At 43.5% G+C, this 22,048-nt stretch overlaps 1 protein-coding gene across 1 annotated transcript in view; it reads left to right on the forward strand.

Moving 5' to 3' along the window:
- Positions 1-22,048, forward strand: part of APBA1 (amyloid beta (A4) precursor protein-binding, family A, member 1) — a 199,977-nt gene that overhangs the window by 132,337 nt on the left and 45,592 nt on the right. Inside the window, exon 2 of the mRNA XM_004677608.2 lies at positions 5,224-6,494. Coding sequence (XP_004677665.1) covers positions 5,292-6,494 — 1,203 coding nt within the window. The 5' untranslated portion in view covers positions 5,224-5,291. The remainder of the gene's footprint in view (positions 1-5,223; positions 6,495-22,048) is intronic.

Genomic DNA, 22,048 nt, shown 5'->3' on the forward strand with positions numbered 1-22,048 from the left:
TGTTTGCTAGGTCATCCAGCCTTATTGTAACCTCTCTTCTACTGACTCAGGCCTAAGAGGCTTGTGGATCTTAATCAAGAACATTGGTTGGATGATGGTACTCCTTATCTCGTGCCTTAGTTCCTAGGATGCTTATGAGCTCATGAAGTTTAGAATCTATAGGAACAGCAGCGCTGATGTATATCCCAAAGGTGATGTTTTTAATTTTAGCCACCTTTTATAGCTTGAATCTGTTTCTATTTTGCACATGTCAACAGGTATTACAAAGATTAAAAGAAAAAATTAGTTATTCTCCAAATGCTAAACATGCCATAGCAAGAAGGACTCAGATATTGGAAGGAAATTATTATTGATTTTTAATCAATCAAAATTCATTGACTACCTACTGTGTATGCTCTGTGTTTAGTTCTGAGGACTCAAAGGTCCATAATAAGATCTCTTTTCCAGTGACTTCACACTGATAAAGAATTGTTACCCTGGTGGCACAGGGTTAGGGTGCAGCACTGTGAAGCTGCCTGCAGCCATTGCATGGATCCTGACCAGGGAGGTGCCCCACATGGTGCAGTGGACCTCTCCTGTCCTGCCCACTGCTCCCCTCAGCAGTGTATTGCAGTCAATCTGCCTATCCTCCTCCCCACTCTATCTCTGATGAATCCTCGCACCCCCTGCATGTCTGGCCTGTACCCCAGGTCATCTATGCATAAATAAATAAATCTTTTTTAAAAAAGGAATGGTTACTCAAATGACAGGTGTTATAATAAAGAGAGAGAGAAAGAAAGTATAGTGGGGACAAGGAAGGGGGCCTTAATACTCCCTTGCTTAAGGCCCTCTGCAGCATGCTACTGCACATGGAATAAAATCTAAACTCTGGGCCCTCCCTGGTGGTGCAGCGGGTTAAAGCACAGCACTAAGAAGCTTAAGTCTCTGCAGCATGAATTCGATCCCCAACTGCCCCGGAGGTGACCACATGGTGCTGCAGACCTCTCCTGACTGCTGCTCCCCTCAGCAGTATGCTTTGTCAATCTGCCTGTTCTGCTCCCCAATCTGTCTCAGTGAATCTTCTCACCACCCTGCACCTCTGGCCTGTACCCCATTTCTCTATGTATAAATTAATAAATCTTTAAAAAAAATCTAAACTCTTTGGCAGGATATACCAGGTCCTGACCTGTGGGCCCCTCCTGTCTCTGTCTTCATCTCCCACATCACCCCTTAATCACTCATTCCTGCCCACAAACATTATTTCTGTCCTCATATAGAGAAAATCCCTTCTGATCTCAAGGCCCTGCCCTCAAATCTTTACTTGTATGCCTTTTTATGATTCAGTCCTAGCTCAAGTATCACCTTCTCTGGCCACTGTCTGCAGAAATCCTTGACTTCAGTCAGGTTTAGCATATGCCTGAGCATTCCCATTTCTAGGTATTTACTTGAAAAATGTAAAAATACAAATTCAGAGGGATATGTGCTTCCTTACACTCACTGCAGCACTATTTGCAATAGCTAAGTTATGGAAACAACCTATGTTCTCAATGACAGATGAGAAGATAAGAAATTAGGAAGATTTGTGCATATACACAATGGAGTACTACTCAGCAATAAAACAAAAAAAGATGAACACTTAGCATTTGTGATACTATGGATGGACCTAAAGGGAATAAGAAAACTAACAGAATTAAGTCAGGAGACATAAATGCTGAGTGGTTTTTATGTGGAATATAGAGAAATAAAAACAAAGACCAGACAAAACCAAACAAATAACAAACGCTGGAAATATGACTGTAGAATTGAGGTTACCAGAGAGGAAGTGGAAGGAGTGTAGATGTAGAGGGACCCAATGAACTAGGAAGAAGGCAGGGGATGCCTTGGTGATAGGATTGTATGGTAATGGGCATCTAAAGAGATGTGAACCTGTACCTCTGAATCACAAACAGTGGTGGAAGGAAGAAAGGGAGGGAGGGAGGGTAGGAAGGAAGGGCAGTAGGTAGAGAAAGAGGGAGGGAAGCAGGGAGGAAGGAAGGATGCTCTTCTTAGATTAATGACTACATAAGTTATTATATGGAAAATGTCCTTAATGCCTGTTACGTTAGTTAAGCCTCACACTATATACTCAAGGGGAATCACTGAGGAACCTGAGAAATAGGGTTATGGGATCGATATTTGTGTTTTTAAAAGATCTTCCTGATGGCCACTGGGGAGGATGCATTGGAGGGGACTGAGAAATTAGGCAAAAGAACAGTTGTACAGAGATGAAGAACCACAGGAGAATAGACAGTGGCAGTGATGCACTGATGATGCAAGAATTAAGACTATGGACTTGTCATCAGTTTAGAGAAGGAGGTGAGGGAATGAGAAAGCCAGTAATAGTTCCTGAACTGGAGGTGTTGGAAATTGGGTAGCTGTTGGCGGGACGCTGGGTTTGGAAGCTAAGATGTGGAGAGGCATGGTTTGCTCAGCTGCTGCAAGTTGAGTTTGAGTGATGTAGGACCTCCAGGGGAAGCAACCTACCAAACACCCCGCATCTTTCTGTATAACAATATGAGGTTAACATGCTCAGCACTGTACATATTGCTACTTAACATTAGTGCTTAATATTTAATGTTTATGATGTTCCTAATTAACATGTTGCCAGAACTATAATCCATACTATATTCTTGAAGCCAGGAATGTTGAAGGAAACATAAATATCCATTCACAAATCTTTCTCCTATTGGGGGATGGGTATAAGAAGAGAGTGTACTTTGTGACTAAAAAGTTCCACTGTATGAAAACTTCATTATTTGAAAAATGTACACACTCCACACCCCAAAGAAATGATTTCTTGTAACTTTTTAACCATGACCTAGTGTCTGTGTCTTTATCAGAATCCCATTTCCCTTGAATCAATAAATGTTCTACATAAAGTCATCATTCACTTATCAGGTATGACTTTAATCCAGAATAAACTTTCTTTTGAATATTTATCCCAATACATTTTCATCAAACTAAAAGAGAAATATTGTTATAGAAGCTAGGGCCAGTTCTGCATGTGGCTGTCATGAAGTATTAGCCTCAGGGCACTTAGGATGGCTGTAACTGTTTCCATCACTGACCATACACAGCTGACACTGCAGGGTAGCAGCACACTGAGACGTGATGGACATGTTTGGTGTCTTCTGTTAACCTTTGCTTTGTGTCTGTTGGCTTTAGATTTCTGTATTAATGTGGTTTCTACCTGTCATCTTTTTTAAAGAGTACTTAGAAAGGAAATTTTGGTAACTGTGCTTGTCCATCTGTTTTATTTAATGAAATATTTCATTTGTACTTTCCATGATCTACTAGAGGTCATTTAATCCAGGGAGCCCTCCGTTTCAGCAGGTGCCCCTGCTATCTAGAATATTAACCATCCATCAGTGTCTGAACGGAGATCTACACTTACTTCTGGAAAACATTCTTAGACCTACTCCACTTTACTGTTTTCAGGAGTTAATGAGAGGGGTCCACATCCACAGTTTTTCAAAGGAGGCTGTGATTGACTTGTATGAGATGAGACTCTTGTCGAATAGGGAAACAATAAGGATTGATCGCCTCATGTAAGCCATAAATTATTTTGTAGTATGTGTCAGTCTGAGTGGCTTCATTGAGGAATAGGTGAAATAAAGTACTTCTGCTTAGGGGAACTTGGTAGGTCCTAAGTGACCTCCTTTACTGCTTAGACTCTCCTAATTGAAGGAAATTGCTCCGGTTGTGGTAGGGAGCTAAGTACAATATAATGCATCCCAATATAAGTCCATCAGATGTTCCTATCCATCTTGGAACTTTCCACTATTACATTGAAGAGCTCACTTTCCATCCATTTGTTCACTTGTAACATGGGCTCTCCAAATGAATGCTGAACCCATGTATCAATGGTGACTTGAAATCCTAGGGGTTCTGCCTGGTTTTTTGTTGTTGTTGTTCTTTACATCCTTTGTGTTTATTCCTGTATCCCCTCAGATTATGCAATGGAGCTGTTCTGTGAGTTTTATAATTAAATAGAATTGGGAGAGGCTAAAATCATATCTCTCTCTAGCTACAAGATTCTTCAGAAATAGGTAGAAACTACATAAAATATTGAGAAATTAACCATGACATTTCCAGCTATAATGGTTATTCACAGAATTTTAGCTGCAGAGTATATGGGGGAAGTGAGTATTAGTATCAGCTAGTGTGTGCTGAGTGTATTTTTCAGAACACTGGCCTCTAGAAAAAGTGTTTCCAGTTAAACAAGTTTGGGAAGCCCTGCATCCTGTACCTGCTGTCTTTGAATTTTCACAATGTAAAGCCAACTCAGGGCCCTTCCTGGTGGTGCAACAGGTTAGGCCGCAGCACTGCAAGCTAGCCACAGCCACTTCAGTGCAAGTTTGATCCCTGGCCCCAGAGGTGACCCACATGGCATGGCAGACCTCTCCCGTCAACAGTGTACTTCATTGATCTGGCTGTTCTGCTCCCCACTCTGTCTCTGGTAAATCCTCTCACTGCCCCTGAATTTCTGGCCTGTATCCCAATTCTATATGCTTAAATAAGTAGACCTTAAAAAAAAAAAAGGAAAGAAAGAAAAGCCAACTCTAAGAGAGCATGTCCAAGCTTCTTTGACCAGAGTCCTTATTCCCTGTGTAATAGTTAATGTTCTTCTACAGGAAATGAGTCCAACCTCATCAAGGAGGCCCAAAATGGGAAGCCACTGGAGACAGTAACAGCCAGTAATGCCAGGACAAGCACCCATGGGGGGTTGGTAGCTTCCCTCAGGGTGGCTGCATTATCTGTATTGCCAGCAAGGGCTTCAAAACATTTCAAGATTATTTTTGTCCTTGAAATTTATTTAAAGAATCATTTCTAAAGTATCTACAATCCTGGTTTAATTTAGAGAGATTTATCCCTTAGCAGATGGAAAATGTGTCAATTGGCCCATTCAATTTAGCAGCACTCTGTATTCATATGTAACAGAAATGGAACCTGAATAGTAAGCACGATGTGGAACAAAGTGCTCATGAAGGTGGGGAAGGGAGGAAGTCAGAAAGCAATTAAACAAGTAGAGTGTAATTACAAATTACGACGGGTGCTATGAAGACCATGATCTATGTGCTGTCAGATTGAGTTTAAATTTGCAACCATTTTTTAATTGGCCCAGATTCTAAGGTCATCTTGGTACCCGGACCCTGACTATAATCTGAACCTAATACCAGCCCCTTCCCCATTTTGTTTTTCCAGCCAGGTGGAGCAAAATGATAGCACAGTGAGCCAGCTGAGCCCTTCTCCAGCCTTCCCTGACGCCCACCATGAACCACTTGGAGGGGTCCGCGGAGGTGGAGGTGACGGACGAGGCAGCGGGCGGGGAGGTGAATGAGTCCGTGGAGGCCGACCTGGAGCACCCCGAAGTAGAGGAGGAGCAGCCGCAGCCACAGCTCCCGCACTATGCAGGCGGCCCCCCGCGCGGGCACGCCCAGGAGGACCTCCGGGGTGCGCAGTCACGGCAGCAGGAGGAGGAGGAACGCGGGGAGTGCCTGGCACGCTCCGCCAGCACCGAGAGCGGCTTCCACAATCACACGGACACCGCCGAGGGCGACGTGATAGCCGCGGCCCGCGACGGCTACGATGCAGAACGCGCCCAGGACCCGGAGGACGAGAGCGCCTACGCCGTTCAGTACCGGCCCGAGGCCGAGGAGTACACGGAGCAGGCGGAGGCCGAGCACGCCGAGGCCACTCAGCGCCGCGCGCTGCCCAACCACCTGCATTTCCACTCGCTGGAGCACGAGGAGGCCATGAACGCGGCCTACTCAGGCTACGTCTACACGCACCGGCTCTTCCACCGCGGCGAGGATGAGCCCTACGCGGAGCCCTATGCCGACTACGGGGGCCTCCAGGAGCACGTGTATGAAGAGATCGGGGATGCGCCGGAGCTGGAGGCACGCGACGGACTGCGCATGTATGAGCAGGAGCGCGACGAGGCGGCAGCCTACCGCCAAGAGGCCCTGGGCGCTCGGCTGCACCACTATGACGAGCGCTCGGATGGCGAGTCTGACAGTCCGGAGAAGGAGGCGGAGTTCGCACCCTACCCGCGCATGGACAGCTACGAGCAGGAGGAGGACATCGACCAGATCGTAGCTGAGGTTAAACAGAGCATGAGCTCGCAGAGCCTAGACAAGGCAGCAGAGGACATGCCCGAAGCCGAGCAGGACCTGGAGCGTGCCCCCACCCCAAGTGGGGTCCGGCCTGAGAGCCCTGGACCACAGGCCCCTGCAGGGCAGCAGCAGCGGGCAGTGGGCACCGCGGGCGGGGAGGCGGTGCAGCGGTATAGCAAGGAGAAGAGGGATGCTATCTCGCTGGCCATCAAGGATATCAAGGAGGCCATCGAGGAGGTGAAAACCAGGACCATCCGTTCGCCTTACACCCCCGACGACCCCAAAGAGCCCATCTGGGTCATGCGCCAGGACATTAGTCCCACCAGGGATGGTGACGACCGGCGGCCAGTGGATGGAGATGTAAGTATGTGTGGGTTGGGGCTTACTCTGTTCAACGCTCCAAGGGGTGATGCTGCTTGGGAGCAGTGTGTATCATTGCAAAATGACGTCCTGAGGTAAGTGTTCTGTGGGAATGCTGAGAACAATGTGTACCACCTTAGACTTAACGTGCGTCACCTTTGACTTCAGCTTGTGCTCCTGCCAGAGTGAGGGTTAGGTTGAAAAGGAATAAAGCCTCGAATGCTTATCAGGCTCTTGGACAGATTGGGTTCTCACCCTGTCCTGGAGTGCTAGTTATGAGCAATTTCTAGGTCCACCTCCTCACCCAGTGTCTCATTCAAAAGGTCTGGGATATGGCCTGAGATTTGTATTGCTAGCCTCAAATTAAAAACAAATAAATAAATAAAAAGTAAAGTGGGCCCTCCCTGGTGGCGCAGCAGGTTAAAGCACAGCACTAAGAAGCTAAAGCCACTTTAGCGTGAGTTCGATCCCCGCCCCGGAGGTGACCCACATGGCGCTGCAGACCTCTCCTGACCCGCCCGCTGCTCCCCTCAGCAGTGTACTTCGTCCATCTGCCTGTGCTGCGCGTCATTCTGTCTCTGGTGAAGCCACTCGCTGCTGCTAAGCCTCTGGTCTGTACCCCAGTTCTGTATGCATAAAATAAATGTTCTTTAAAAAAAAACTAAAAGCAAGTCCAAACTGAGTAAGGACTTTCTTGGAAAAGATTACTGTGAAGGGGACAAAAGTACTTGTCATAGGGGGAGCCTGACTGTTGCAATAGGAGAACCTTCTGGATAAAAGACCTGCAAGTCATGCTGGGATTAGACGAAAAGGGGCTTTCATTTAAAGAGGACTAAAAAAGGTATGCCAGGCAGGGTGAAAATTCACCTGAACGCACTATACTGAGAAACTTTGACCTGAGACCAGCCTCTTCTCAGGAGAGGCTATCTAGGGTTGTATGCTGGTCACAGTACAGGGACCTGGAGGAAGGAGAGAAGCTTAACTCTAGGTGATGAACAGAACTTTTATTCTGGTTAAGTAGCAGTTCAGCTAATAATTTGCAAGGTAGCAAAAGGGAATTTGGAGGACCTGTGTCTGGGCTTGCTGTAGGTTAACAAGGAGGGGCCCAAGAATCTTATGTATCAGTAGGTAATGGGTTTTGCAGTAAGCCCTTTAACAACAGAAAGATGGAGGCAAATTACCTTTATCATGACTGTTTTCCAGGCTCCCAGGGCTCAGGTGAGGTTCATATTATCTAACAAGTTCCCAGGTGATATTCATGTGGCTGATTCTGTACTGCAATTTGAGAGGCCTTTAAAGCAGCCCCTTATAAAAGATTTGGGGCGGGAAGTGTGGCTTCCTTGGAGAAAATTCTTCTGAACCTTTTCCTGCCACGGGTTTCTGCTGTTGGATCACCCACCTTGTGCTCTCACTGTGGTTTTCAGTAAGTGCTTAATTTTCACTTCTGTGAGACCAGGGTGGCCTTCTCATTTCAAAAAAGACAGGTTTTTGCTTCTAAACTGAATTATATTTCCTCGTGAAAAGCTACAAAAAGTTATTGCTGCCCCTGTCGACATTGTATTTTCCATTTTTGAAATATCTAAGAAATGTGATAACATGGCAAGCTGAGGTGCCACAATCTAATCAAAATAAATCAAGAAGACTCACCTTTGCCTTCACTGCCTTGTTATAAAATTCTGCTCAGGGGCTCCCTTTTCCATTATCTTGAATAATTTTTAAGCAGTTTTACTTAAAATGTGGGCGCTTGGAGTAAAAGAAGTGTCGGGGTTACATCCAGTTTCATTTAAGTTTGCATTTTATTACACCAGACTTTCTCAGTATATCGTTTGGAGTGGGAAACCATTATTTGAAGTTGTTTGTTCATTTTGCTTCTACGTAAAGGCCATGCATGTCATAAGAATTCACCTTCTCTTTTAGTAACTCTCCACATTTGGTAGTTGATTAAAATGCTGGCACTTTTAAGGTAAGATTGGCAACAGATCAGGAGAGACTCTGTACTCTTCCCTGCAAGGGGGCAGCGTTGGCTTAGTTGGGCCTTGTGTTCTGTTTTCCAGGCTTCACAGTCAGTTAAAAACAGCTGTGTTCATGTGCAGCATTGTCCTTGACCTTCAGCCAACTCCAGGTTCTTCCACTCTAGGGGGAAAAAGGGGTTGCAGCCAGCAGTTTGTAAATGAAGTGGAAATGGAGCAGGTTTTCAAAAGTAGGGAGCTGTCAAGAAGCTGGGTTCTGTATCTTGTTAGAAACTTGGAAAGCCATCAGAGAAAATACTGCAGGAGCTTCTGTCCAGATGCCAGCTTCCCTTTTCCAGTTTCTCACATGCACCAACTGCTGAAACAACTGCCTTTAGCCATATTGTCCCTGTGACCTTGAGATGAACCCACTGTGCAGTCCAGGAACTGTTGTTCCTATGAACTAAGAGAACAGCTCACCTCTGTTGTTTGACATTTCATTCAAAAGGAAAAATTCTAGAACATTGAATGATGTTTTAGAAAGCAAAACCCACAAACCAGTGTTTAAAAATATTCCACCAAGTCACTTTTAAGTCATTTAAATTTGCAAGTTGTTGTTTACCCTACCATATTTATGGACAAGACCTTCGTTGGCTCTCCCTTTGGTGGTGTTATGGTGGGGTTCAAGGGGGTATAAGTATATGTGTTCTCTTGATTTCCTCCTCTGTATCACACACTATTTACTGGATGCTTGGCCCATGTGTGACATTGCAGAATATAGGGGGAAAGCACTGTCTGATTCACTGTGGGCTAAAATCTGTTCAGAAGGTACTTGTTAAAAATATAAATTACTGCTTTCCTTTCCAATCAGTGTTCTGGGTTGGGGGGAGAGGAGTTTGTTTGGTTTGGTTTATTTCATCTTGTAAACTTTCTCTGTGATTCTAAAGTGTGTTTTAAAAAAAAACATAGTTCAAGAAAAAAATGTATCTGCAGTTTCCTGTGTGAATTTTAGACTTAACTAAATACAGTTTTATCAGCACAGATACAGTTTTAATAAAAGGAACTGTCCCGTGGTGGCCGTGGTCAGCAGTCCTAGAGAAGTAGCCCTGGAATTCTTTCTGCAAAAGCAATGCACTCTCTCTCCAGAAGTCATGATTGAAGCCACAACAGGGCAGGCAGGAGATAGAGAACATCTGTATCGCCGCTTGCCAGAGATTGTGGCTGATGGCTAACTGCCATTACCATCACTTTCATTCCCAAACTTGAGCTTTTTCCCCCTCACTTGAAGCAAACTGGCATTTGTGTGCTGGTAAATTGTGCAGAATGAGCAGGTAGGGCTGCTCCCCAGGAGGAACTCATGATATGCAAGACGCTCAGCCCTGAGTGTAAGAATTGTTTTCTGATGTCTTGAAAAAGTGCTTTGTTTCCAATAGAGTTTCTCTTTTCCAGCTATGTTTGAAAGCCACCTCCCAGCCCCCTTCTTGAAATCTATTGTCAGTGAATGGTCAGCTCTGAAAAGGTGCATGGCCTCCTGTGCTCCCTCTAGGGGACCACGTGGCTTTGAGAGCAGCATCCTGGAAGAGACAGAGATGCTGGTTGTAGGCACACAGCATACGTGGAGGGCTTGGGCTGCTCTGAGTGGTGTGTTGAGCAGCTTGAAATGGTGGTGATCACTCCTCAAGCTTCACTAAAATGACAGGAAAAAAGAGAGCCACAGGCACCCAGACAAAAGAAACAGCAGATGAGAACAATAAAATTGTGGAGCACCAAAGTGATGCCTGGCTGTGTTAGATATTAGTGCTCCCCAAAATTTCCAGGTGTGCTTTTTTTTTTCAAGCACAGGGAGGACTGCACTGCACTGCCTTCTCCCCTGGAGGTTAGACATGACTGATGAAATGGAAACAATGAAGTGTGTGGCGATTTCGAGGTGGGCAAAGCTACGTTGCACCTTCCTTTAATACCTCACATTAAGGTGGCTGTATAATGAGATAGCAGAGCCTCTGAGTGTGGGTCCCAGGTGACCCGGATGGACATGTACCCTGAGAGAAGAGTCAGCCTTTGTTATTTAAGCCTTGGGGATTTGGAATGGTTTGTTAACACAGCATAATTGGATTAATTCTGAAATCACATTAATGAAGTTTCCATTTTCTGTGGCTGTGATAAATTGTGCAGTGCCCCCCCCCAAATGGCTCAGGAAGGAATTTGAGACACCAGATACTTCAGATAGCAGGAGTATGGGAGTAGAACAGGAAAAAAAAATGAAAGTCTGTTACAAGAGACATAGATTTCAGATCCTTTCTCTAGCCCACACCACCAGGTTACTACTTCCCTCCTCCATTTAAAAAAAAAAAAAAAAGGATTTATTATAAGCAGAGCAGCACTGGAACTGGGACACCAGCCAGAGCTGAAGTGGGAATGAGGCACCTTCCAGGGTACAACGTCTACGAGGCAGTAGTAGCTGAGTAGAACAGAGAATGACTTGAACAGAGAATGACTTAGGGCCTAAGCCAACAGTTAAGAATTCTGTGTGTCTTGGTCTCAGCCTCCAACAGGAGACTAGAATAGTCCTCTCTGATGAAATAGGCCCAGGAGAAAATGTCCATGACCCTGACCTTTGAGGGTTTCTAGAAACACTTGCTCCCCACCCCCATCACTCCACAGTGAAGGGTTCTGCCACTCCTCAATCTTCCAGTGGCTTTTGGGGGGCCCATTTAAATATGAGTGTACACTCAGACATCAGTGGATGTTTGAAGAACATCTCTAATATGAAGATGAGCATGCAAGGAAAGCAGATGGCAAAGGTACTAGGGTAATAAATAAGTGCTAAGAATAGGAGGCTATGTTGAAACACCAGTGTCATCAGAGAGGTAGGAGATGAGGGAGCTCTTAAATTAGAAGAGAATGCTATTTTTAAGTCACATTTAAAAAAACTCAAACAGGCCGTCCCTGGTGGTGCAGCAGGTTAAAGCACAGCTCTAAGAAGCTAAAGCCACTTCAGCATGAGTTCGAACCCCCCTGCCCTGGAGGTGACCACAGGGAGGCAAACCTCTCCTGACCCACCCACTGCTCCCCTCAGCATTGTACTTCGTTGACCTGCCTGTTCTGCTCCCCACTCTGTCTCTGGTGAATCCTCTCACCCTCTGCATTTCTGGCTTGTACCCCAGTTCTGTATGAATAAATAAATAAATCTTAAAAAAAATGACAGCAGAAATTTTAAATATAAATTTTTACAACAAAGTTGAAGAAATCCTCCAAGAAAATAAAGCAACTAAGGCAAAAAGATGAGAGTAGTAGGAATATAGATAAAATGGAAGAAAAATTATTAGACTATTTCCTAGAGCCAAAGGATGTAATAGTTTCCTCATTAAAAACAGGAAATGAAAAGGCCATAGAAATTTCAGAACAAAAGAAAGAGAGTATCATTCAGTCTCTCAGGCAGCTGACTCCGGTTACAGAGTATTGGGAAACACAATAGTGTTGGATTCTCAAAACCACCACTTGGGGACAGAGGCTTCCCCAGTGTGAGTTACAATTAAGTGAAAGGCAAAATAAAGGCTGTTTCTGATAAGAGAGGTCCCAGAAAATTTACCTCCCATGCGTGCCTTCTCGGATGGCACCTAATCCAGTATGACTATTGCTTAGAGGGTTCCAGATTGGAGTTTTCCAGAAAGGGTGCAAATAGGACTTTTCTAACTTATTTGTACTGAGAGGAATTTTAGATAACTTTAGGAGAGTTAAGAGTGAATTGTTGATCAGTACACAGGAAACTATGCAAATGGAGAAACAGTTCAGCTATATACCTCACACAAAAAAAAGAACTTACTGTGCAAGCAATGCAATCATGTATGTATGTTCTCAGCAGGGAAGAGCATATGTGTGTGTATATCTTGTAGAAAACAAACACTGACTTTTGATTAACCAGAAATTGTCATATGTTGAGGATAAGGAAGGTGCAGCATTAAAGAAATAAATTCTACTCTTTCATAGTAGAAGCCAAGCAATAATGTCTCAAATTGAAAAGTTAAGGTGAGGGTATGTGGACATGCTTTAATGAATATGGACATAAATGGCAGGAGAATTTTCTAGAAGACTTAGAACTGTGCCTGGAATAGGGAAACCTCGGAAAGAGGACTTTGGCATTTGACATAAGCCATATAATATCTTCTGACTTTTAAAACTAGATTTACATAAAGCTTTGCCTTAAGTTAAAAAATAGGGGCATCATTATTCAGCAATCATACACTATACAGAGAGATAGTCTCATTGTTATTGTCTGTTTTCTTTAAAAATTAACAAAGGGAAATATTTCTATGTTTTAATACACAGAATTTATAGGAAGTTATTACTTTACTATGATTCATGGTAAGATAAGTAGTCTAAATTTTTCATTTTCATTTCCTGCTGTGCTCGTGCATGTATTAAATACACATGCTTCATTTGGCTTTTAGTATACACTTGAGAGTAAAGTAAAAAGTAGGTCGGGGTGGGGACTGTACTACTTAAGGTGAGGAATTCTAATTGGTATTGGATTTGTACCTTGACAATGAAAAATCCAAAGTATTCAGCAGCTTTGAGCTTAATAATGGTCCTAGTGTTTGGAAACCACTGAACATATGTGGGGAAGTTTGCAGCAAGAATACTAATGATTGTTCTGGGAATGATGCTTTGGGACGTCAAATGTGGATGTTGATTGCTCCTTGGGTTTGTATGCGTATTTAGGTTAATGGTTTTTCCTTTAAAAATGAAATGTTTTCGTGATGCCTTCCTCGACCAGGATGTTTAATAGTTCATTCTGCAACTTAGGATCAGCAGTAATTTTCCATATCCCTGCCAACAGTGAGCAATGCCCTCAGTAACAGAACTTAGTTGTCAATAACAAAATTGAACCACTTTTTCTCATGAACTGTAAGTACCTGATGTGACCAACACATTTTTTTTGAAGATGTAATGATCTTATTCTTACAGCTTCAGATGAAAAAGATTTGATCTTACAGTCCCTTTTGCAAAGCAAATAATTCATTTCAATCATGAAAAGACAAAAGGAGAGAGAAGAATGTGCGCTTTTGCATTCTCCTCTTGGAATTTGAAGTATTAGGTTATTTTGACTCACCTTTAGCATTTCACCTGTCAGCTCAGCTCCAGACAGCCTCTGCTTACAGGCCCTGGCTGGTGTCTCCCCAAAGACATCAGAGCACTGCCATATTGGAGTCTCCTGAGCAAATTTGTCCAGGTGATGTTCACAGCAGAAGGCAAGGTTTCCAATTACTTTGTGCTCCATGGAACAAAAGTAATGATGGGCAAGATTGATATATAACACCCAAGCTCCATTTTTTTTCTTCATCTGACACCCTCCCTCCCCTCCCCCCAAGGAATCTTTCTCACCTTTTTAATGGATTGTCTCTAGTCAGTGTCTGTGGGAAACTGTGCCAGTAAGGATGGGACAAGCTGCAGGGAAAGAAAGAGTGATGTAGCCAAAGAATTTTGTGACCACTTTCCAGATGGGAACACAGCACACACGGCTAGCTGGGGTATTTTATATACTCACTTAATAAATCAGGACCCAAGACACTTCTGGGGAGTCTTCTGAAAAATATGTGTCACTTCTCCCATCTGAGTAAGCTCAGTATTTTCTATGGTAAGTGGGGTGGGGCTAGGTGAGGCAGAAGAGGTGCTGGGAGACGAACAGATATATCCTAGATAATTGAATTCCTTATGTAACCCAATTAAATCCTGAACCCATGTAGACCTAAAGAATTTTCAAATGTGATTTATCTATAAATGTGATCATCTTCAAAATTCCCATTACAATTATAACTGGCATTGTGTCCTAATACAGAATTGTAGTTTCTCACTTTCTTTGAAGCAGTTTTCACTGGCCACTTTCTTGAGAGTAGTCATAGAAAGGATGTTGTTGTACTTAGACAAAGGTCACTTATTCCGCTGAAGAGTCCCACTTGCAATTCCTCTCTCCTGCTGTTTCTCATCTTAAGACAGCGGGCACTCAGCTAGCTGTCCAGTTAGCATGCCTGTTAACCTCTGTAGTTGATCAGACCCACCCGGTCAGTGGAACAGCAAACACTAAGTGTAGGAATGAATTGGAGATAGTTTGGAGCCAGGATGGGCACTTGGGCCTCCATTTCTCAATAGAATAGCTGTCGTCTGCCTCCCAGTCACTGTCTCTGACAGATCACATGGAGCCTTAGATTGCAAATCAGCCTGGACATCTAATTCCTTTTGTCTTATGCAGAGACAAGATTCTCCCCTGAAGTACTTTCCTTTGTGTAAATTATAGATATATAATGAGTTCCAATGAGTTCTTTAGGCATATAAAGATGCCACCCCTCCATAGACTAGGTTCACTTTACAAATTGACCTTTCCCTTGCAAATTCCAATATACTTCTGCTTATCCAGACCTGTCTCCATAGCACACTTGTTAGCACACTGACTCTCACTTTTATACAGATCACATTCCCAGAATTCCAAACTTCCTGGTTAGAATCTTTGGAGATTTGGTTGTGGCATCAGTATTTCCAAAATTAAGTTAAAATTTAAGTTACTGACATACACTACGGGCTACTTATCTTCTTGCCTCACATGCTATAGGCTGTTGCCTCTGCTAGTCACTGTCAGTCTGTCGAAGACTTGGTGTCTTACCCTCCTCTTGCATCTTAGAGCAAGTTTCACGACATTGAAGCTCCATAAGTGTTCACTATAGGCACATTTTTGCCCTGAAGTTGACCTGCAGCAGCTACCTTGTGTTGGTCACCTGCTTTCTTTTTCAGCTTCTGTTTTATCAGATTTATGTCCAGGGACGACTAAGAGAAAATGGCCCTGCAACTATTGAGGCCTCTATGGAAATGTGGAATGAGAACCGCACGTTTAGTGTATTAGTTGCCTTAGTAGGTCAAATCTCGCTTTCCACTTCAGGCTGGTCATTGGCAGACTGTTGGTCTGTAGCACGCCTTCCTTGCCTTCTCTGGTTTACTGTTTCCCTTTCTGCTGATCCCTCCTGCACCCTCAAATGCCCATTCTGGTCAGGTTCTCCAAGTGACCCAAGGATTCTGCTTCCAGCTTGAGCGGCCTGGAAGCATTTCTTTCCTGGAATGTTCTGATGGATTCCAACAGAGTTGATGACTAATCAGTGTGAGTGGTGGCAGGTACCACTTCCAGATTCCACAGAACAATTGACAAAAGTACTTTGAGGCAAGAAAGCATTTCACCACTTACACTGCTTAGTCAGAAAACAGACACTCTGCTGCAGAGAAGGAGATGTCAAAATCCTGGGAAGTGAGGGCTTGGTGTTAACACCCACCCTGATCATGTGCTCTTCTGTGCCCATGATTTTTTTAATCTGAGGAAGACGACATAATGAGGATTGAGGAGCATCCTTGGCTTCCTCTGGGCCTTGATTTCCTTGGCATTATCTCCTCCCTGTCCTTTTTCCTTTTTCTCCTGCCCTGAATTCAGCATCAACCTACACGGATTTTTTTTTTTTTTCAATTGTTGCTAGGAAACTATTGACCAAGGTCAAGTGCACATGCTAATTCATTAAGACTTGTTAGCAGCATTTTATCCTGTTGACCTTGTGGTTGTGTTTTCAAGCTTACAAGGAAGGGCGAGTGAAATAAAAATGTTCTTGCTGCTGAAGGATTCCATTTTCTTGGTGAAAGATTCCTGTTAAATTATTCTGAACTGAGAGTTTTCCTAGTATTGGTCCACAGCTCCTCAGGGAGTCTGTCCAGCCATTGTTTTTCCAGGATCTTGGTAGCAAGGAATGGAGTTGAAATGAGATTGCAAGTTAAGTAGACAGGCTTTAGAGTTAATACCTGTTCTGTTAGGCATGATTTTCCCATGTGAATCAGTTCCTGGCTAGCATGTTTATTCTTGTCAAGTGTAGGAGAGATGGGTTGGGGGTGTGGGGAGGGCTCTTCCTAGGACATTTAGCTCCATTTTATGTACATTTGTGACCTATAAAGACTAGACCCTAAATATTCTTATCACAAATTGTCCTCTTGGCCTGCTATGGAAGAGTATACCTCACTCAGTGTTGACTCTAAAATCATATTTGTTATTTGATATGTTCCAGACTCTTTAGAAAAAGGCAGTAGCAGAATCTCAATAAATAAGAAGCTTACACAGAAGCTTAACATTAGAACAAAGGTATCTGCTGTCCAACAGCAAAACTGGCCCTAATATGTTTCACCAGGCTCAGGAAATCTCTCTGTAGACAAGTAAATGATACCAGAGGAATAAAGGTGTTTCCAGCGTCTGTTTGAAAAAGTGCTATAAGGTGGTCGTATTGAGTTATTTCCCTGCTAATGCTTTGGCTTTAATTGAGCACCAGTTATATACAGAGTATTGTAAATGAAAAATAGAGCCTAGCCACAAAGCTATGCTATCTATCCCTGTTCAGCAACACTGTTTGGCAACAATGTATGTTTTTCAGAAGGGTAGGATGGCACCTCTTCAACTGTAGTTTTCATTTTGTCAGTGACGGGAGAGTCACAATTATTGTCTCTGGTCAAAAATCTATCTCATAATTTATAATTCATTCGACAAATATTGTTGAGTTCCTCCTATAGATCAGGCACTGTCTGAGATACCAGGAGTACAGCAGGAGTCTGTAACTGAATACAGACTCTGGCTGAAGTGGACATCAGCCCTGCCTGTGTAATTTATATTCTATTCTAGGCTGGTCCTCTGTTGAGTCCTCAGCTACATCTCTAGGTCCCCTCTGCTTTTGAGGCTTTCATCTGAAGCCTTATTTAGTGTTTTAGCTAATGTTATGTAACAAACTGCTCAAAACTTAATGACCTAATACAACCCACAGTGTTTATGGAAGCTGACCACACTGGCTTAGTTTGCCCTCTATTGAAGGGTCATTCATAGACTGCAGTCAAGGTACCAGTGCAGTGGTCATCTGAAGGTTCTACTGGAGAAGCATCTGCTTCCGGCCCATGTGCTTTGGTAGGTGTAGCTCCTCATAGGCCATTGGACTCAGTCTTGATTCCCTACTGACTAAGCCAGACACACCTCTGGTGTTGCCATATGAGCATCCTCCTACTTGGCTCCTGCCTTGATGAAATGTGCAAGACAAAAGAAGGCCATGGAGTCTGCTAGCAAATGGTGACCCCAGTCTTCTGTAACCCAATCACATGGCATCCAATCACCTTCACAGTATTTTATTGCTTATAGTAAATCACTAGTCCACAGTAGTTGGTGGCAGGAAGGAATGGGGGTGGTCTTTGGAGAAGTCTGTCTACTACATTTGTTATCTGTCCTTTTGCCAGCAAAAAGATATCAGGGTTAAAGCTTGAGGATCCCGAATGCTAGCTGTGCCTTCGCCCCTGACCTTGTCAGCCATTCCCAAGTTCTCACTGTATTTGTTATCTAGCTGAGCACAGGGGACCTGTAGATCCTGAAATGACTGATTGAAGTCAAAGTGGTGAAAAAGGGAATGGTATGAGCTCAGAGAAGGCTGGGGTTTGGGAGAGTCTGTAAATGGGGAAAAAAGGAAGGATTGTCCTAAAGGAATGAGCATGTCTAAAGTAGATTCTTCATAAGTAAAAGGGTTTTAAGTTTAACCTCAAACTATCAGTGTCAAAAGGATTTATTGAAAATTCTCATTAAGGCAGAACTTTCAGCCAGTGTGCTCACGGTCCCCCTGGACTCTGGGTATGACTTTGGGCCACCTGGGATGTCACCTTCAACCTGGTAGTCTCTTCTGGGATCTAGGTCTTTTCCAGCTAGCCCAGTGTATTATACAAATATTCTTTTTTTTTTCCCTACATGTTGTGATGCAAATAAAGTTAAGAGGCTCATCATTTGGGGGTCCCAATGGTGCTGAGAGCACCATCCAGGCACGGATAAGGTTTTGAGACTGGCTGTCATTTTAGTGCATCCATTTCCCTGTGGCTGTGCAATGTGGATCCCAATCTGTGTTCCCATGTCTGCCACCTTTCTGAGGTGAAGGTTTTTTTGTTTTTTTTTTTTTTTTGATGAGGGTGAAGTTTTCCATTGCAGGTATCATCCATTATTAATGAGGCATGGAGAAGGCAGTGGTGAATAATTAAGCAGGTTTCAGGTGCATATTGAACATTAAAGGAAAGGCAAGGATGAACATAAAAGACAGGGAAGGAGTTCTGGGTTCTGAAGGAAATCGGGATACTAGAGTAGATGCTTTCTACAGCTTTTCAGAAGGCCCAGCAGTTTTCTTTGTAGTGTGCCTGGTATGTTAAGTCTTGGGTGTTGGTGATTTTCTGGTTAGTAACCGAAAAGATTGCAAGCTTCTGAAGCAGCAGTGAAGACTCTAATGGCTTCAACCTGTCCTGAGTGGTTCATGAACCCACACCAAAGCAATTTTCAAGGGTGATGGTGGGGAAAATGACTTTGTCTATGAGCTGGGGAGAGTTAAATGGTTGGGAGTATTCAATTTGGACACTTGAGAACAAGCACTCAAAAATTTACTATCTTTTAAATAATTAATAGAAAAGGAAAATGTTTTTAGAGACATGCAAAACTATCATTTAGGAAGAAATACCTCCTGCAGTGCTCATCATTTAAAAAGGGCTTTCTCCTGACCCAGATTATGCAGCAGGGGCCAGCCGATTCCCAGCAAGAGTGGCCAGAAGCACTGAAAGAAGAGGGCAGATGAAGTATGGAGGACACCCACTCTCTGACCCCATTTCCACTTTGGAGAGCAGAACTAGCCTGTCCACATGGGAGGATTGCCCCGGGGGTGGATGAAGTCCTTTGAGTATTTTTTCCTACTTTTCACTAAATAGGCAGATTCAGAAATGCTTGATAAAGGGCTTGGTGAGAAGGAAGGCTAGAGCTATCTCTGAGGAGGGGGTCTGTTGGATGTTCTGTAACTTTCATGCATTCATGTGCATCCTCAAAGCCCTGGGCAATCAAGAGATTGCTTGGCTCTGAGAGAGCTGCCAGACTTCTGATTCAGAACCACTATGTCTGCCTCTATTTCCATGAGTTACCACCTGTCCATTTGAATCTACCCATCCTTTTCTTCACCTTTAACTTGTCTCTTCCTCAGCAGAGAAGTTCAGCTCTTGATCCCGACTAGGGGTGATCTGTTGGTTTCAGTCAAACCAGGCTGGCCCTTGGGACAGCTTGCTTTTCTGTATTTGTGGAGCTGGCTTGCCTTGTCCCCCTTACTCCTGCATCACTAGAATGCTGGAGGCACTCAGCAAATGAGGCAGAGAGGGTCCATGCCCTTCCAGCATCGTGCACCCCGGGGACCCAGGCTGCCACAGCGTTCTCTAAAGTCCCAACATTTCAAGTGCATTCTGAAGCAGGACTTGAGAAAACTGCTTTTTTCCAACCCCATCTCTCCCTTTCACATGAACTGGATGCTTTCTTCACAGATGCTATAAACACTGCAGAGTATACAGTGTGTGAAAGTTTCTGGTAGCACCTCAGAACCAGGTTTATTTTTCCTATAAATAGTAGGCGTTGCTGCCAAAAGGGGTAGACCAGCCCCTTCTCAGAAACATCAGGTGATGATGCTGTCAGTGACGCATGGCTGCCTGGCCAGTCAGACAGGGAGGGGTTAACAGTGGGCTGGACATGGGGATGTGGTCACATCTCCTGTTACTGGTTGCATTATTGACTCAGGCATCTAACACCACTGGAGATAATCCACTGGACAGACACTGAGGTCAGGGGTTAGCCTCAGTCACAAGTGGATCACCGGAGCTGACCCTGCCACCCAAACAGTACCCAGAGAGATGGAGAACTTTTGGATGTACCAGTTTGAGTGTCATGAGGAAGAGGTAGGTGGATCTTCGGGCTTCAAAATTGTGTTTGTTGTTTTGCTTTTGTTTCATCCCCCTAGACCTGTTAGATTAAACATTTTCTGTGTTGCCTTTGATGGTGGAAGAGAGTAGCACAGGCACACGCAATATTATCCAGCACAAGAGAAAATGTATCAGGTTAATGTGCTACTGGAAGCCCAAGATGGGCCAAAGAGAGAAATGGCCTTTCAACCACTTAAAGAACTGTCCTGCTCTTTGCTGTTCCTGCCAGCATTCCCTTCTTATTCTCTGTGTCTGCTGGATGAGTTACTTTGGCCACCATACCCTGAAACTCCATGCTGTGTTGTTCTCTTGCTTCCCTTCATTGCTAACGAAAACGAATAGTGAAAGCTGCTTGGACTGTAGAACTGCTTTGCTCGTAGAAGTAACAGGTGTGATGTACAGTGTTCAGCACCTGACATATCGCAAGTCCTGCACGAATGGTGGCTATTACTGCTCTTAGCTGATTATGTGTGGTTACAGCAGTGTGTGCTCTTGGTTGCATCACTAAAAGTGACTTTGTTTTTGCTGTCACTGAAATCAGGAGCAGTGAATTGGGAATGAAAGTAAAGGAAGCCCATAAAGGATGGATGACCCTAAATGAGAAAATGAATTATTGACTCTCCAATTTGTAGCTCAATTCAAATACAGAGACTGTTTCAAAGGGGAAGGGACAACCTCTACTAAGTTTTGTCAAATAATCTTATCTTATAATTGGACTGGTTAAAAGTTAACTGGTCAATTTTTGGTTTCAACCTTTAAAACAGAAACTGAGAGCTCTTTTGGGTGGCCCCTGATGATGAAAACACCTCTATTTCAGGAGGTTGCTGTGTTGCAAGGCTTAGAGGTAGAAGATGGTCCAGGCCTTCATACTGCAGCATTAACATGGGCTTAATGGACTTGGGAAGTTAACATGGACTTGGAAAAAAAAGAATGGGAGTGGTTAGTATATTTTAACTGACAGTTATCTCAAAATGTGCCATTGATATTAATTGAATCTTATAAATGTGTATATAAAAACATTTCATTATGCCCAGACTATTATCATTTTAATGACATAATTATGCCCTTATAATGCCTAAGCTCACTTTCCTACTTTACCACATTAAGGAAATATAAATGTTCATCAACAAAATAGTTTGGATTGAGAGTGACTAATTATGTATATCTTAACCAGTTTCGATTTTCAGAAGCACGAACATCTTGGAGGAAGAAAAAAGCTAATTACTTGGGGGGAGGGATTATAATGTGGAATATGGCTAATTTTAAAAAACATAGATCAGTGAGAAAAACAACGTATTGGAAGGAAAGGGTAAAGCTGGATAATTCAATATACATTGTGAAAACCTATTTGCAGACCCTGGAACTAGAGAAGTTCCACAGTCCCCAAAACATACAAACAAAGCACTGCCTTGGCCTGCCCTAGGGTAGCACACTCAAAAAGTCCAGCTAGAAAAGGGAATAGAACTCCAATGTTCAGGCTGTAAAGACCTGAATGACCAAGTTCTTGGACCCAGTACAGTCCAAATGAAAATCCACCTTTGAGAACACATGTTCTTACCTTGTCTTTAATACTATTCTAAGTATATGAGGATGCATGATTTGTAAGTAGTATTTGTCAACAACAACAACAACAAAAGCAGACTGTGATGGAGAACCAATGAAAAGAAGTCTGTGGGTACAGATATTCAGCTGAGCACCTAGGTGCAATGCTACCTATGCTCAGAACCTACTTTATGAATAGACATTTATTTGTGGCTCCTACTGCTCTGATACTAAAGGATTAGTGTCCAT

Source organism: Condylura cristata, unplaced genomic scaffold, assembly GCF_000260355.1.
Source record: "Condylura cristata isolate star-nosed mole 26May11 unplaced genomic scaffold, ConCri1.0 scaffold00006, whole genome shotgun sequence".
NCBI lineage: Eukaryota > Metazoa > Chordata > Mammalia > Eulipotyphla > Talpidae > Condylura > Condylura cristata.